Source organism: Xiphophorus maculatus, chromosome 12 (genome assembly GCF_002775205.1).
Source record: "Xiphophorus maculatus strain JP 163 A chromosome 12, X_maculatus-5.0-male, whole genome shotgun sequence".
Classification (NCBI taxonomy): domain Eukaryota; kingdom Metazoa; phylum Chordata; class Actinopteri; order Cyprinodontiformes; family Poeciliidae; genus Xiphophorus; species Xiphophorus maculatus.
Window position 1 is genome coordinate 14,409,706 of NC_036454.1, and position 17,694 is coordinate 14,427,399.

Genomic DNA, 17,694 nt, shown 5'->3' on the forward strand with positions numbered 1-17,694 from the left:
CACAAGCAGTAGAAATGATTATTTGTGTTTTATACAATTATGACTTGTGACATAACTATCAAAAATAATAAGTTATAATAATAACATAACTATCAAAGTAATAAGTTGTACACTAGTACACCTGTCATTAGATTAGTTTAAATATAAAACAAAAAATTATACTGTCTTGAAACAATTATCCCTTTATTAATCACTGTGATTTTTTTTTTATTGATCTTCTCCTGTCCAAGAAAATATGAAGTTTCTAGGCAGCCATTTTTTGACCAGTTAATAAGCCATTTTTTGACCAGTTAATACTGTCAGGTCTTCCTCTTCCATCACTGGTCTAACACCAGAGTGCCACCTTCAGGCTTCTCTCTAGATCAGCTCATAGCTGTTTCTGTTTTTATTTATCCCCTTCATGGTCCGCCACCTTATCATGGTGGACGGGTTTGAGTGTCTCAGTAATCCTGATGGATGGCCCCCAGCCACCGGGCTCAGCAGGTTTTCTGGAGGAAACCCTGGAAATGTTCCTGGGTGATGCTTCTTGATCCAATTCTCCATTTTGATTTGAAACTTTCTTAGCAATCCTCCTCAAGGAATGCTGCTATTATTTAGGTGATATTTACAAGTGTGAGTTTCTGAAAAGTGATTTTATTCTGAGTCGTTAAAGATTTTGACCTGAAACTGCAACCGTCCTACTGTTGGTCTCCCGTCCTGTTGTTACCCAACTATAAGATCAACCCTTTGCAATGGGATTCAGTTGACTGTGGTCCGGAAAGTCCCCCCAGATCTTAATGGCCTTTAGAAACTTTTTCAGAGTTTTTAGAAATTTTATCTAATTTTCAATAAAAGCCTTTGAAATAAAAATGAGCTTGTGAGCTATGAAAGGTTGTAATATTGATTAATATAAAAGGGATGACACAAACATCTTTTAAACACAGAAACTGTAAAGTTTATGAAAGCCAAAAAATACATACATTTTCTCTCTAGTAATTCCCTTATAACTTTACGTTTCGATTTCCATTCTCCTAAAACAGTGCACCCTTTGTTCCCACCCTAAAACGATTACGTCATTTTGGCGCCTCTTGGCCTTTTCCGTTCCCTTTAAAGTAAAAAAAAACAAAAAAACATGTAATAACATAAACAGACTCCTAAACGCGGGAAGGAGCCATCTGCTACCTAAAGTTAACCGCTCTTCCTTCTGATTGGCTATGCTGCCCGTCCTGTTCATCCTGATTGGCCAAAATCGGTGTCAACTTACAAGACCGCGCGTCAGGTGTTTAAATTCCATTGGCCAAAAACTAGTCTGCGCATACGCCAGTGTTTCTCTTTCTGATTGGCTAATGGTGCTGACGCGATTATCGCTGCTATTGGCTGCCGCTGACACGTGGGGCTAGATTTCTCCAGCGCATTGGATGGCAGACTCCTCAGGCGGGAGTTTGCAACGCGGGACCACACATTTGTGGGCGCAACCGGTCAGTTCAGAGGAGAACGTTCCGGCCGAAGGGGACTGTTACTCTGTGCTCCCTGCTTGGAAACTTTTAGGATACTCTGTAACAAACTATTTTTTGCGTACCTCTATGGAAATGAAGGACATATTCACCCCAGACTGAAGACCCGCCATTTAGGACTTATTTATCGATTCTTTTTGTAAGCAGACAGCAACTTTTAACAATTTTACTTGCGTTTTTTAGGCACGTGTACTATTACTGTACTCACAATGGCCGACAGCAAGCATCCCCACGTCATTTTCTGCAACGACTCACCCAAAAGAGTTTTGGTTTCTGTCATCAAGACTCCGATCAAACCCAGGAAAGTGGAGACTCTGACTCCCACAAGTCCAGGTTTCAGCGACTTCATGGTCTACCCTTGGAAATGGGGGGAAAACGCCCACAATGTAACCCTGAGCCCGGGCTCGGCGAGCGGGGCCGCGTCCCCAACCGGGTCACAGACAGCCAGGGAGGCGGACACAGCTCCGTCTCCTGATCAGATCAAGGTAAACAGATTGTTTTTAAATATCTGCCCCAACCCTGCATGATGCAGATTTTTAGATGAGATAATCCATAGATTTTTGTTTGTGGCACATTTAGTAGAGTTTGATATTGTTGACATAGCTCTGTTGTCAGAAATTGCAACCAGCAACAACTTGTAACTACAAAGGTGTTGTTCACCTATGAGACGCATAAATCAGCATCTAAAGACAGTGAATGAACCCTGAGCCCAGTCAGGAAGGGGTTAAAGTGTGTGTGTGTGTGTGTGTTTTATTTATGCTGAATGTGGACAAGATGGAGAGTCATTTAAAAAACGCCCGCGCATTAGGGTGTGACATGCTGGATTTTAAACCCTGCAGCTGCTCTGAAACATGACGTGAGGCTGCGCGCCAAAAATGTAACCGGAAGTGAATGAGTTACAATGAAACTAGTACGATTTACACTCGTGGACATAATAACTGACATGTTACAATAAGTTTTCTCTTTTGTTGTATTTTCTTTTTTTTTTTTAATGTTGGCTGTGTTTATGCACATGGGGATGAAGTTGATATAGCGGGGTGTTGTGGAGTAAATCCTGATGTTTTTAATGGATCAACTTGTGTTGATCCATTGATCTTTTTCATGTAGCCCATTCACAGGATGGGACTGAAATAGAATGACCTCTTTAACAATGTCTAAAATGTTGCTAAGATTAAAATTTATCGCAATTGTGTCACTGCAGATTTTGGATGCTGGCATTACTTATACTGGCATTTGAGAGGTTAAAAACGCATTAATATTTATGTGTTGAAGACTGATGTTGAAAATGGAACTAATTAAATATATACCGGTATAATATGTATACAAAAATACTTAACTGAGCATTTTTGGCTTCTAAGCCATTTCACAAAATTAATGAGCCTGAATCACTAAGATACTAATTATATAACATATAATTATGTTATGCTTCTTGCATAGAGCCAAATTACGACAAATTTCAACTTTACAAACGAGTTCAATTCATATACAGATACATTGAAATCAGTCCAAATAAAACCATTAACTATTCAAATATAGTTATGTAGCCACATTCAGAATCATAATTATAATATAATTATAATACAACACAGTCAGAGTTAGTAGATCATGTACCAAGAAGTTTGGCTAAATGCGTCTGTGTTTCCAACAATATGAACAAGCATGTGGCGACAGGGGAAAGGAACGACTGCATTAAAAGAGCCAGAAACCTCCAGCAGATCCAGGAAGAACTTGAGTAGACATACCACTAGTGGCTGAGAGCAGAAGCACAAAAACACAGAACTGATCCAGGAGTATTTTCTACAGGAATGAAAGAGAGCAAACAAAGTTAAAAGCATCATCAGCTCTGTCTAGGAGAGAAATAGACCAGAGAGCTAAGCCAGTAGAATTGGTTAAATGTCATTGTAATTGGCGGCAATAGTTCAGTGGAGGACCCTATCCAGGGCTAAGAGACTGAAAAATTAGGACATCACATGGCACTGTTCTGCTGAAATGAGCTTCATCCAGCTTTGTCTGTGCTAAAGATCAGATTATATCTGGTTGTCAGGATGGCATCCGGAGAGGCCGGCCCCGAGCAGACACGGTGCGGGAGCTGATAAGCGAGGGCGAGACCTCCTCCAGCCGGATCCGATGCAACATCTGCAACCGGGTGTTCCCCAGAGAGAAGTCCCTGCAGGCTCATAAGAGAACACACACAGGTGGGTGTGACGGATGCAATGCTGTTAGATGGAGATGTCGGATGCAAACATGTTTTAAATGGCAGTATGAATAGATGGACTTATGGTCTTACATTACAAAAAAGAGGTAAATCAAAAATTTTCCTTCACTGGCTCTGATGGATAACCAGCAGATCAAATGCTAAAAAAAGAAACAAAATATTTTCTCTTTATTCGTTAAAGGTGTCAAAATGTGAGAACCTTCATTATACTTGGTTTACCAATGGGATGAAATTTGATCCATATCAGCTAAAAGTTAAAACTCAATGCATTCACAAATGGGAAATGTATTTTTAATACTTTAATTTACTACTGGATTAATGATTATTATCTCTATCAAGACACCTATAGCACGTCTTGTCTCTCGTGCTAAAGTCCATAAGGGAGAAAAATCAAAAGGTCAAACCTCAACAAAAATCTTTATTGGTGAAGAGAAAAACCCGATTGGTGCATCTTTAGCTATTTCACACTTCTTGAACAAAGATTTTACAGCTTGCAGAGGATGTCACGCATTCATTTGAATCACATGTTCTGGAACAGAGACACATCCGATGCAGGCAGCGGTCCCTGAGGACCGGAATTGAGAAACGCTGCTCTAGATCAAACTCAAAAGTTGTGAAACTTCCCTTTACTGTAATGCTGCATCAGCAACCAAAGAGCAGAGCATTATTTTAGGATTTGTGCAACTTTTTCATACTGCAACAGATTTAGATAAAAGATGTATGCTCTAATGTCCTACATGTTATAAAACTGAGTCTGGAATTTGGAACTCTTGTCTTTGGTTTTCTACCAGGAAATATTTCTTGGCTTGTGTAAAAGTGAAAGTGTATTTGTTCTGAAAATGGCAAAACATTTTGTCTTCATTTATTTATTCTTTTTCTCCCGTCTAGGAGAGAGACCCTATCTGTGCGACTACCCTAACTGCGGGAAGGCGTTTGTCCAGAGCGGTCAGCTGAAGACTCACCAGCGGCTCCACACCGGCGAAAAGCCATTTGTCTGCTCAGAGAAAGGTGAGTCAGACATACTTTAAAAAAAGAAAAGAAAAAGAAAGATTAACATATTCAGTCATAGGTTCTTTAAATCAAGCCCAAACTTTCACTTTTAGTCACCTCTAGGTACTTTCTAGTGTTATTAAAGGGGGGGTCAGTTGGAGCACTTGGAAAGTACCTGAAAACACAACATGAGTAAATACTGTCTGATTAATACAGAGAGGGACTTTATTAGGCCCGAGCAGCAAAGCGCTGCGAAGGCCTATTGTATCTGTACTGTTTATTTACTATTATTACCATCTTTAATTCTTCCCATACAAAATCAGTGACTCTCATAGGACTGTAAATGTGTTTATTCATGTCTCTTTTTTTTTTTTCTGTATGCAGGATGTGGCAGTCGGTTCACTCATGCAAACCGTCACTGCCCCAAGCATCCTTTCTCTCGTCTGAACAGAGAAGAACCGAAGGCGGGTCTGGGAAAGGCTCAGTCTGTGGATAACAAGGCAGTGGCAGAGTGGCTTTCTAAGTGAGTAAAGTCCCTCTACAGAAACTGAGCAGAAAAATATAGTTTCAGGTTAACCATCTTTGATGGTGTAAAACACAAAAGTTGCTTCAAGGAGTTTAATAGCCTCTCTCAAAGTATTCCCTCTGGGTCCATTAGTAATTATTAGTATTATCTTTAGTCTTAGTTCTGAAACAATAATTTTCTTCAATTCATTTTTAATCAACACAAATATCATGAGATGACTCCCCAGGATGTTATTCTTCAGCTCTGAAACAGTCTCTGTCTGAAAGTCATTTTAATCCAGTTAATAATTCAGTTCCAGTCAGACTTGAGGGAATGGACTCTGGATCTTTCACCCCTCGATTTGGTGCCGTCTTGTCCCTGATATGAGTTTTTTTTTTTATTGTAATCCAGTGTTTTTCTATGAATTATGGAGATACATGGTTCTAAAAACTCTCATATTTTACACAATTTAATTCAGTTGTGAACAGTGAACCTCCAACTAGACTCATTTTCAGTATTTGCCTATTTTTCGGTGGAATATAAATCTAAAATATTCAAAAGAAAATGCAGCTTGGTAAGCTGTGTTATCTGGACCTAATGCTACTTGACACAATATTACTTAGACAGATCCCATTATTGATTAATGCATATTAAATGTTTGAGCTATTAAAATAGGCTGTTGTACGCAGTTTTATAGGAGGTCTGAAGTATTGGTGGATTTTAGAAATTCGCAATTTGAATTTGAATCTGAAAACACTTCATATTGATTTTGATTCTTACCCTAATTTTTTAAAAATGGTGGATTAAAAATCAGTCGAAATGGCTTTCTGTTTGTACACGTTTATTTATTGGAATAAAAAAAACACATTTTAGTTCAACAGGCTTTGTGTATGGTATTGACATGGTTTCTGGCTGTTTTTGTCCAGGGCAATGTATAACTTTATTATTATTTTAGGCTTAAACAAAAAAACATTCATAGCAGTGGTGTTTTTTTTGTGCATAAATCATGTCCTGGGCAAGCCACAAGATTTTTTTATTTAATGTTTTTTTAAAGATCGCTTTTCAAGACTCTGTCATCAAAATGACAAATTTGGTTCAGGTTCACCAAAAAAGTCTTTACAGTTGTGCTAAATAAGATGCTGCTAATGTATTTACACTGTGAGCATCCATTTTCCATTGACTAGACATGCAAATAAGCAACAGAAAAGTTATTCAAGATGCAACAGACAGATGGGATTTACATTTTGTTTAAGCTCATGCCATCCACATAGACTGTGTCTCCCTGGGCAGCAGCCCATATCAAAACCCATCAACTCTGCAGATGCACTGACACATTTAGATTATAACGTCCTCCTTAATCCTCCAGGTACTGGCAAACCCGCGAGCAGCGTGCTCCTACATCCACCAAGTTGAAGCCGCAGGGCAAGGCGAGCGCGGAGGACCAGGAGCAGCAAGATCCCATGGAGTTCCTTCACTCTGACGAGGAGAACGGGGAGGAGCCGGAGGCCATGGAGGAGGAGAAGGGTAACCAGGGCGGGGCGGCCAAGCGGCGCCTTCAGGAGCAGAGAGAGCGTCTCCACGGCGCCCTGGCCCTCATTGAGCTGGCCAACAACCTGTCGCCCTGAGCTCCCACTGACCCGGCCTCCTCTAATCCGCCTTCCTGCAGAATGTGCTGTAGCTAAAAGTTCTTCATAAACGCAGATCAATGCCTAGTTTAGTTGTAAAACCAGACTTTGAGAAAGAATCGGACTTGGCCTGAGATCCGTGTTAAAGCACAGAATCACTCCCTCCCTCTCAGCACCAGGAAGGCACAAGCTAAAGCACCTTACTCAGCTTCCATTTTATCTTTTTGGCTGCTATAAACGTAGGTTTGACAACATGAAGAATGTCTCTTTCCTCTGTCTTCTAAAGGCAAAGGAAGAATACCTATTATGTTTTAATTTGATTTTGTTTTGCACTTTGGTAACGAGTTTTTAAGTATATTGTGGGAATAAGTGTATGACTGATGTATATATATATATATATGTGTGTGGATTAAGCTCAGATGGACCGAATGATACAGGGTGTGGTCACAGATCCAGCTGTCAGATGGCCCAGATGTACTGAGAAAACTAAAGTGAAATAGTTTTAGCCTCACTGTTACTACTCTGTTCACAAACCGGGCGAGCAGCGACAAAACGAAGCACATGACAGCCAATCATTGCAAGCGTAATCCAGAAGTCTGATCATGCAGAAGGTTTTAAAAACTAAAAAAAACAAAAACTCAGCCCCTAAATGCTGCCATGTTCTGCAGAACCAGCAAAGTAGTTGAGCATATTCTATGTTCTGGATTCATAGTTTCTGTTAACAATTCAGTTTTTCTTGTCACAACTAGGCATGGGCCAGTTAGCACCAGAAAAGTTTTAAAACGTTCCAGTGTCAAAAAAAAAGGCTTCAATTTGCCATAACACCTTCTCTGTAGTTTGAAGTTTCTAAAATGGGATTTTCTCCAGTTGTGTGGTTTATGCACACTGCCAATCAGCTGGCTGAAAAAAGGCTCTTACATTTTTATTTTATTTTTGCCTATAAAAAAAAAAAAGATAATTCTGTTATTTGGAAGTATTTTGAAAAAAAATACAGACTCCTCTTGCGCTTTAGGATTGTATCGTTTTAAAACCACAGAAAGTGCCAATGTGAGCGAGAATAGTCTGCTGCCTGTTAGCTGTCGAAAGCATGGCATTATTTTCCTCTCTTGCTTAAAATAAAGGCAATTGTGGTAGTTTGTAAATATTTCCCATCACAAACAACAAGGTGTTGTGTTATTTAAGGAAAGAGCAACTACAACAATAAGGCAATGCCTCTTTAGTGGAAAGGAAAAGCTTACAGTCTGAGGGACCTAAAAAGTGTGCAAGTTTTTTCAGAGCAGTGTGTAAGCACACCTTTCATCTGACCCCTATCTGATGCTGCACACTGCTAGTTAACTGGCTGAAAGAAAAGGATTGCACTTATTTCTTTTCTTGAATAGTTTAACCAGTTAGCCAGATATTAGCTTATACTTCTACCTAAACTACTACTATATTTTAGCTATAGATCAAAATTAAAAAAAAAAAAACCCCGAATACAATCAGTAGGTTAAGAAATAATTATTTCTTGTGAAGTAAATTAGGTCACATTATTCATTTAGTTTAATTACCGTAGTGTTTTTATTTAGGATTTCTTTACAGTAATTAAATATTGGCCCATGTCTGGTGACGAGAAAGCCTGCAGGTGAGAAGCCGTTTTCCATTCGATGGCTCATCGTCTTTTATATTAAAAGCTGACGGACCAGATGTGATACTGACATGGCATCATAACAGTGTGGCAATTGTGTCATCTCATTTTAGTTTTTCAATATTTATTTCACTTCCTTTTTACGATTTTTTGCTGACATCTTGTTCACATAGTCGAGTGCTGGAATCATAATTTAATAGTGTGACATAAATCCAAAGTTTGTAAAACATCAAGGTCACGATGAAGCACTTACCGCCCGGAGAGGCTCGGATTAAGCTTGCAATGCAGTAAAGATTTGATTCACTGTTTGTTCTGGAAATGGTTTTTATTTTCATAAACTGATTTGAGTGTTGCTGGTTGGGTTTGGATTTGTTTTCCCCTCTCTCTTTTTTTGTTTTTTTTGTTGTAATTTTATCAACGTGACACTACATCGTTTAACACTGTACGAAGCCCCTCACTGATGTTCTGCCTCTGTTTGGTTTTAATCTAGCTGTGCTCTTTCAATCTGGTTTGCAAATTACCCTTTAAAGAGGCAAAAATAATAATCCAAAAGAAGAAAAATCCAAATGATTTAATGAGCCCAATGATAATATATTTGGAAGAGCTTCAACCCCTTAGTCTGTTTTGTGGTTTGAGTAAATTAAGGCATTTAATATATATATATAAATATAGTGTTCTTTAGAAGATAAAATGAGTATGCACACTATTTACAGAAAGCTTTGAAGTTTAATTTTAGTTTCTTTTTGTTTTTTGCTTCTAACATCCTTCAGCAGTGTTCATATTTGACAGTATAGGGTGATCCTGCTTGCTGGTAGATGTTTTTATTTACTCTCGACAGGCTGTCCACACTGTTATCTCATTGTTGATCATCAATAAACATTCACTGAATCCGACAGACGTGATTGTGGGAATTTTTGTTTATTTGGTGTCGGTTTAAAATCTGAATTAAATAGCTAGGAATGAATGTTAATAGGTCTGTTCATAGTATAAAACGAGAGACACAATAAAGTGGTGAATTAATGAAATGCTTCAATATGAAGCAGGATAAGGCCACCTGGTGGCTGAAGTTTTCCTCTTTTTCTCAGTCCTTCCTTGATAAATCCTCAGAAATGAGAATCTTCTGCTCTTGAGTTCCTTCTGCATTATTTCCGGGTGGTTGGCTGCTGTTGAAGGTGAGGTATGAATAGACTATTCCTCCTGACATGCTGCAAGGAAAATGACAAGTTGGAGTAAAATGATACGAACATTTTCTGTAGAGTGAATTGCATAAAGTCCCTACGCAGCCTTGAAAAGTATGAAAATGACTTTTCCAGGATGTTCTTTTTATGTTTATTCACATCCAAATAATATTTATCCTCAATTTTAATTCAAACTCATGGATCAGTCTGGTTGTTGAGTTACTGATTGAGAACAGCTGTTATTTGTCTGCTCATTCTAAAGTCCAAAAGGGCTTTTTGTGCTCCAGACCAGGGTGTTTATGCAGCTCTTCATCTCTACTTGAGAATGGTACAGATTATATTTACATTGGGTTGCCTCTAACTTGTGTGGTGTACTTCTCAGTGAGAAGAAACCAGAACAACAAACAGCTTATGCATATATAATAGTAAAAATGATACACATATATGTTGTTTGGAATGTGGTTTCTCGGTTTTGTTTTTCTCTTTCTGCAGGACTAGAAACAGACTTCCAACGTGTTTTTTCTACTTTTATCTTCTTTCCCTTAACACTTTTTCCCCACCTTTGTCATTTTCTTTTCTCCTTTCTTTTTGTCTCTGTGTCCATTAGATTTGAAAAAAAAATCTAGTGAAGCTTTATATATATATATATATATATATATATCAAGTGGAGCATCATGGCTCCGCTTGTGAAAAATAAATCTGTTGGGCTCAGACAACGATTCTGTGTCACTCTGTTGGACAGGGCATAAAAAGGAAAAGCAGAAATTTAGGTTGAGATCCATTTTCACAAACTCAGACCATTGTGTTAATTTCATTAAAAATATAGAGTTTTTCTGTTGAATAGGTAAAAGCGCAAAAATGTCACAATAAAATGTGTTTTTCCTTTTTCATTTTGATGGCCAGCAACTGCTTTAAAGTTGACCATGTTGGATCTTGTGGACGCGTCCAGAACAGAGTTTTAACATGTAAGATGTGGTTCTTAAACACGGTAAATTCTGCTTTAAAGAAAATATTCTGTGTGATCTACGCAATACAGATTTTGCACAGGGAGCTGATCTGAGTCAGCAAAAAACAAACCAACAAACAAGAAAAACAATTAAAGGAGCCCTTCATCAGTTTGCCAAATTGAAAGCCAACTTGAGCTGTGTGTTGTGTAATGATTTGTGCAATGGTTTGTGGGACCTGCAGAGAATAAAACTTTTTTTTGCAAATGTTCTCTCAGATTTCCAAACTGTTATAAAAACTGCAACGTAAATTTGAGAAATTGAGTGTGGAAAAGTGACCTTTGCCAAGATAAATCCAGAAAATATGTGTAAAAGATTTCGTTTATGCAGTAGAGATTTGATTGAAAGACAACTTCATTTGTTTATGGTATTCTGTTTCTATTGATGTGAATTATGACACCAATAGTAAAACGAAGCCATGGTAAAATTCTCACCAAATGCTGAGGCCGAGGAAGTTAATCCATGAGAACATGTAGTCTCCACCCACAAAAATGCCGATGTAAGCTACGGCCACATTCTGAGGAGGGAGATCAAATGACAACCGATTAATCAAAACAAAACCTGCGAAACGTTTTCTTTCTTTCATTTCACAGTAAACATGAAAAGCCTGGAGAACTGGGAAGTTGAGCTCCTGCTTGAGACTGAAGATGAAATGATGAAATGGTTGAGATCTCAGCTTCCTGCTCTGTGTGAAATCGTTTCATTCTTTCAAAAACTTCTCATTAACTTGCTCTTACCTTTATGGCCCCTACAACCGTAGTTGTAAGTGCTGAGTTATAAAAGCTGCAGAGGACTATTGAGCACATCAATACAAATCTGATGAAAAAAAACAGACAAGTTTACGAGTTTATCAATGCAGCAATGGACTGACTGTGACTGAATATGTTGGATTTTGTTGCTGTAACATACCCCATGAAGCAGGACAGAAGGAAGCATAACATAAATGCAACATTGCTCCAGTCTTCAAATAAGAGAGCCTGGGGATGAAAGCACAAACAGTGTAGAATAGAAACAGAAAAAATAAAACAAAAAACAGAAAAAATAAAACAAAAAAACTCTCAATTTTGGGTTACAAATGCAACTAATCAATAGTATTGTTTTGTACCTTGGTTAAATCTCCAGTGAAAGCACTGGCCAAGAGAGTGGGGAGGACGATGATGAGCGAATTGTAAAATAAGACGCCGTACTTCCCAAGGCTCTGTGCACAAACAGAAGGAAAGACGAGGTGATTGAAAATTTAGTTTTTTAGTTTTTAACATGCGGCTAACTTAACTTTTGTCAAATACAGTTAATCCCAAATTTATTCATACAACTGGCAGATTTAGATGTAAAACAATTTTTATTTCACTAAAACATTTGTTCCTGATTGAAATTAATGCAGGAATCACCAAAAAGAGAATGAGACAATCAACTTCGAATAAATCTTAAGAAAAAACAAAAACATTTTATTCTCCTTTTAATAAAAATTGGCAAGTAAAAAAATATGTACAGTATACTTCTCTTTGTAATCTATGGACAAATCTTTTTTGCAGCAATGAAATCAGAAATTTTCTGTACCATCTAGAACAGATTTGGAACCGTTAACATAAAGACAATGATGAGCTGAAGAACGATGGATTTGTCAGGTTTTTCTGGGATTTTTTTCCCCATTTATTTTTAAAGTCATAATTTTCGGATACTATTCATCTGCTTTGGATATTGCTTTTTTGAACACTGCTCAATTCACAGTCACAGGCAGATGTAACAAGTGATTGAATAATGAACAGAAAAGCAGCCAAAGTCCAAAGAAAAAAATTGATAGACCTTCAAAACCCATAGAAAACCAAAAATCAAGACTATTTTTAAAGCTTAGAAGAGAATTTGGCTTTTTCTAAGCAAATGTCTAATGAAATTAAAGTTAGTTTAAAACTTTTGCCTATTTAAAAATCTTTTTAATCAAGTAAATGTGTTAGTATATAGTATAACTTAAAATAATACACACAGATATTAACTCAATCAATACCATGCAGGCTGTGTGGTAAATGGTACCTGATCACCAAGTTTCTTTTTGGTGTAAACACCAGTGGCTGCAGTGAAGGCGTCGTTCAGCAGAATGAAAGTGTAGGCCTCCATGTCAAAGGCCAGGTCGGAACTAACACGGACAAAAAGAAAAGTAAGAAAAATCCAACAATCTGCACCACAACCAGATTACAAACATTTAATCTGTAAAACAAATAAATTATATGAGAGAAAGTCTGTACCTTGCAGCTACCATGGCCCCAAAGACTATCGTCACAACACTGCAAATTAAACGTCTAGAAAATGTTTTTCTGAGGAAGCAAAAAAACAAACAAGAGGCTGAAGAAAAACAAAAACAAACCTCTTGTAACACAACTAATCAGTTCTAAAATATATATTGTTTCCTGTCCAAAGGTTTGTGTCTCACCTTAATAAATAAGCTTCCAAGATCATTGTCATCAATATAGTGAATTTCCGTAACACTGTAAACATGGGTAAACTGAAAAAGAGGTGTTTAAGAGTGACCACTGTGTGCCAAAACCCAATAAACATAAAAATATAAAAGGCATTCTTCAAGTAGGATGGATTAAAACCTGAGCTTTTTGGTGCTTGCCAGTCCTGTCACATGGTTTCCAACATACAGCAACGGCAGAGGGAAAATCTGTAAAAAATAAAAAAAACAAGATTAAAGCATTTAAACATAGTATAAAGTGGTGTGTTTTTATTTTTTACTAAGAAGCACCAATACAGCTGGATAACGAGGTATAGACGTCCACAACAGCATTTTACTAAAACAAAAAGTTATTAAAGACTTCCCCAGAGGAAACGACCTCTTAACCTCAGCAGGAAACGTCACTGGAGCGTCTTCCATATCCAAGGCCAATTTTAACCCTCCTCCCCCCCCATTTTGTGATTTTCCATAAGTGATATTAGCATTATGTGATCTAACAAGTATTTAAAATATCCTCCTAATCCTTTTTCCATATTTAATTGTTTTAATCAAGAGATGTATCCTAAGAAATCAGAAAGACTTTAACGTGGTTATTGTAAAAGACTCAAGAGCAAAGGTCTGCAACCTGTCCAAAGAGAAAATGCCGTTTAATAACACTGGCTAAAAAGATACATACATAACAATTTTTTTTTTTTTAAAGACAAAGATATAACAAATGCATGTTTTAGCAGATTTTTCAGGTTTTTTTATATGGTACAATTGCATTTAATTCTCAGCAGAATGACTCAAAGAAGCAGTAATATATTTTTAGATCCATTTGTCTTAAAGCAGGTCAGAAAATATTTTCTTTAGAATCTCAACATTTCAAGGTAGAAAAGATATCCATCAACTTATCAAAAATCTAAACTATGTTGCTTTTCAATCAATCAATCAAATTTTATTTGTATGGCACGTTTCAGCAGCAAGGCATTTCAAAGTGCTTTACATCACATCAAACACAGAAACACAATGCAACATAGAATCAACAATCAAAACACGACATTAAGTCAAATTCCATCAATAATTTGTAATTGATTACGTTTCAAATACGATCCTAAACAGGTGGGTTTTTAGTCGAGTTTGCATCCATAAAAGGTTTACCGGCTACCCTCATACTGTGTTATATGGAACAAAATACCTATTGCTATTTTTATTCCCACTCATGCTTTTGTGCAACATTAGCAGCTCTAAACATGTCTTGTTTTTTTTCCTGAGGGAAAATGCCTCAAAATTTCAATTTTGTGAATGATGATTGTACATTATCCTGAAGAATATATTGATACTGGGTTTATGACATCCCATCCTCGACTTCAACAGGGGACCCAATCCCTGAACTAACCACACAGCGTGACGGGACATCCACCACATCCAAACCCCTTTCTGTTATGACCAAAACATATTTGTGTCTCATCAATTTGCTCCAGGACGAATTCGGTTTGTCTAAATGAGCAGCATCTGACACAAAATGTTCTCGCAAGTCTTTGGAGGTGATCTGTGGGTTATCGGGAACTATTAGCCCGCTGCTGCTCCTGGACGTTTCCTGACCCTCCAGACCTGAGTTTAACAGCATCTGTGCCTGTGGTCTGCCACTTCCTGATTGCATTTGTTACAGTTGAAACGGACAGTTTTAATTTAATCTCTGAGATTACGAACCTTCTCCTGAACCACGACACTGAATAATCTTTGTTTCAGGTCTCTCCTCCTGAGTTGGTTTGTTAACCCTCTGATATCACAAAGAGAAGCAAAATTTGTAACTGGCCACTATTAAATACTTTTCTCATGATTTGACACTCTTGTCTATAAAGTTCAAGGCCAAATTGATGTCGCATGCAATCAGTTTTGTTACGTTAAATGCTGTCAAATGAGCAAAATCACAAGAGCACCCAAATTCTTCCACAGACTGTAAATATTGTTTCACAAAAACCTTTCTTCAGAAACTTGGATGATCCTAGGAATTAAAAGACATTCTACTGTTGTCTTTTTTAGTTGAAAGTATGTTGAATTATTATGAAATCTGAGTCAGTTCACCAGACTTTTTCACATGACTGTAAATTACAACATGACGTAAATTAACTGACATTTTAATGGTTTAAAATCCTCAGAGTTGCTGAATATTTGGTTGAAGATTAAACTTCTTAAGAGATTGAGAGAGTAAAAAGTAGAAAAAAAAATAAAGCTGTAAAGTTGTAATATCCTTGATGACTTCCAAGGGGAGAAAACAAACATAGAGTTGCAGTTTTTCTTATTGACTTAAGGAAACTGGGAACCACTCAGTCAATAGCGAGAGTTTTTTTTATTCTCCAATAGATTTCATTTTGGTTTGCATTTACAGTTTTGTCTGTGACATTTGAGTTTTCAGCCACAGTTTGATAAAAAGGTCAGGGAATCGATACAAACTGCATCAAAGCGTCTCTGATTCTGGGTCCAATCTTTTACAAGAAGGAAAAAGTGCCAAAGGCACCGGCATGAAAGGGATGTAATAAGCTACAACGACAAGTAGTGGCGAACCGATGGTTGCATTTTGTTGTCCATTATGTAATGACTGACCGGGACAGCTCATACTCTTGGTTGCCAGTTGTGTGGTTTGAAGCCAATATTTGCTTTTGTTTCATATTTTAAATGTTTTGAGGCTTCTGCAAGCAAAATGTGTCACTTTGATGGTGAGTGGTATTCAGTTTGAGTGGACAACTGCTGGAAAGCAATCAAGAAAAACTGTAATAATAAAATTCCTCCTGCTACTTTGTGTTGGTTAAAGTTTGCGGCCGTAAGCCTGCATCTAAAGTGAGTTGGACAGGTTTGAATAATGTGAAATTAGCTTTAAAGTAAAACCTAGAAAAAGAGGAAAAGCTCTTACTTTTAAGACAACGCTCCTGTCAAAGTCTGGGAACTTCACCGTGTTGCTCTTTTTGGCCAAATAAAGGACGACAATCGTAGTGATCATCTAAACAGAGAGAAACGTCAGACTTTGTTGCACTGAAGAGAAATGAATCACACGGACACCTGCACAACTTACCTGTCCAATTCCCAGGAACAGGTAGGAGGGAAATCTGCAGAGTCACAAATAGTACATGTTACAGAGTAAATACTTTCGCCGAACAAACTTCCTGTGTGGCACCGTGACTCGATGACAGGACGACAAAAAAAAAAAAAAAAAAAAAAAAACCCACCTGAAGCTGGTCAGCACGGTTTTGTTCACCACGGTGATCAGAAACGAACTACCGGCGTAAAACAGGGCGGATGACAGCTTCAGGAGTCTGGGATGTTCCGCTGTTTCCCTGCAGACCTCCGCAGACATGTTATAAAATAATAAAATAATAAAAAAAAAAAATGAGAAAGAGACACCGTTAACAATTAACAACTGCTACAGTCGTAAACTGAACTTGTCGTCGCTGGAGTTTGAGTGATTCGTGGGGTGGTTTCAGTTGTTCATTTCCTGGAAAACATTGGCCACATCCGAAAGGGGAGAGAGCAGGTGGGCGGTGCTCACACTGTTACACAATTCAGAGGCGGGAGTCACCGAGGATTATAAACGAGCTAATAGTACAACTCAGACTCATGCGGTTTGTCGGAATTAAGAGCGGTTGTTTCCTAAGTAAATCCCTGACACATATGTAAAAAGTTTGAATGAACAGAACATTAATAAAACTCAAGTTTATCTGATAAATACTCAATAATTAGGTATATTGGGTATGTTTGCCACTTGATTTATATATTTATCAGTAGTGGGTCTCGATTAAAATCTTTAATCGAGTTAATTTCAGAGCTGCAGTTTTATCGAAAACTATATTTTTGACAAAATAAGCAAAATCTTTCATTAAAAAAAACCCTTTTTCTGCTAATGTATTGAATAAATAGTCCTACAAGCTCAACAACAAAACTAGTTACTGTTTTTAATCTGTTATTTAGATTAGTCAACCATCAGATTGGTGCAAAGTGATTTCAAGTGTTTCAGGAAGCCCTGGTCATGCAACTTGTTTGAAAAAAAAAAAAATATATATTACTTCCTTAGAAATGAGAATTTTGTTCCTCTTTACCCAGAGATTTGCAAAGTTAATTCTGGAAGCGTTCTGCAGGGCACTTTTTAATGAACAAATTATACATTTTAGGGATTGGATTTAAACATTTAGAAAAGTTGAAGTTTTGCACAATGCAGAACCTCATTTCAATGAATGTCTCCAGAGCAGAAAGTACCATGCCAGCTTTATTTATGAAGCACTTTATACACCGAGTTGTTACACCTGGGAACGCCTTGGGATTCCCCAGGAGGAGCTGGAATAAGTGGCTGGGGAGAGCAAACTGTGGGCCTCCCTTTTTACGCTGCTACCCCCACAAAAATGGATGGGGATAAGCAGAATAAAATGGATGGAGAAAAGTTTTTTATTGGTATGATATATATTCCAATTTTAAAGGTTATGTTTTCAGTACTTATAAGTGGGAAATCATCATAAATAACAGAAATTTATCTTTAACATTGATTATTTTTGTGGAGTAAAACTACTTTTCTATTACAGAAAAAATTCAAATAATATGGCCAGACAGTCAAGTCTAAAAGAAGCTAAAAGAAAGTTTAAC

The 17,694-nt window shown here is 37.4% G+C and overlaps 2 protein-coding genes across 2 annotated transcripts; one reads left to right on the forward strand and one right to left on the reverse strand.

Moving 5' to 3' along the window:
• The first annotated feature begins 1,441 nt into the window (after positions 1-1,441).
• Positions 1,442-9,349, forward strand: znf367 (zinc finger protein 367). The gene is made up of 5 exons (XM_023344111.1): positions 1,442-1,978; positions 3,538-3,688; positions 4,597-4,716; positions 5,083-5,221; positions 6,570-9,349. The coding sequence occupies exons 1-5, from the start codon at positions 1,703-1,705 to the stop codon at positions 6,826-6,828; spliced, it is 945 nt and encodes a 314-aa protein (XP_023199879.1). The 5' UTR covers positions 1,442-1,702; the 3' UTR covers positions 6,829-9,349.
• An 8-nt stretch (positions 9,350-9,357) lies between these two features.
• slc35d2 (solute carrier family 35 member D2) lies at positions 9,358-16,564 on the reverse strand. Its single transcript, XM_005794918.2, has 12 exons — positions 16,290-16,564; positions 16,136-16,169; positions 15,977-16,063; positions 13,226-13,293; positions 13,060-13,131; positions 12,875-12,943; positions 12,663-12,765; positions 11,740-11,832; positions 11,544-11,611; positions 11,372-11,450; positions 11,069-11,151; positions 9,358-9,657 (listed from the first exon to the last, which is right to left on the reverse strand). Exons 1-12 carry the CDS (start codon positions 16,415-16,417, stop codon positions 9,534-9,536), a joined length of 1,008 nt encoding a protein of 335 aa, XP_005794975.1. The 5' UTR covers positions 16,418-16,564; the 3' UTR covers positions 9,358-9,533.
• Positions 16,565-17,694: the final 1,130 nt, after the last annotated feature.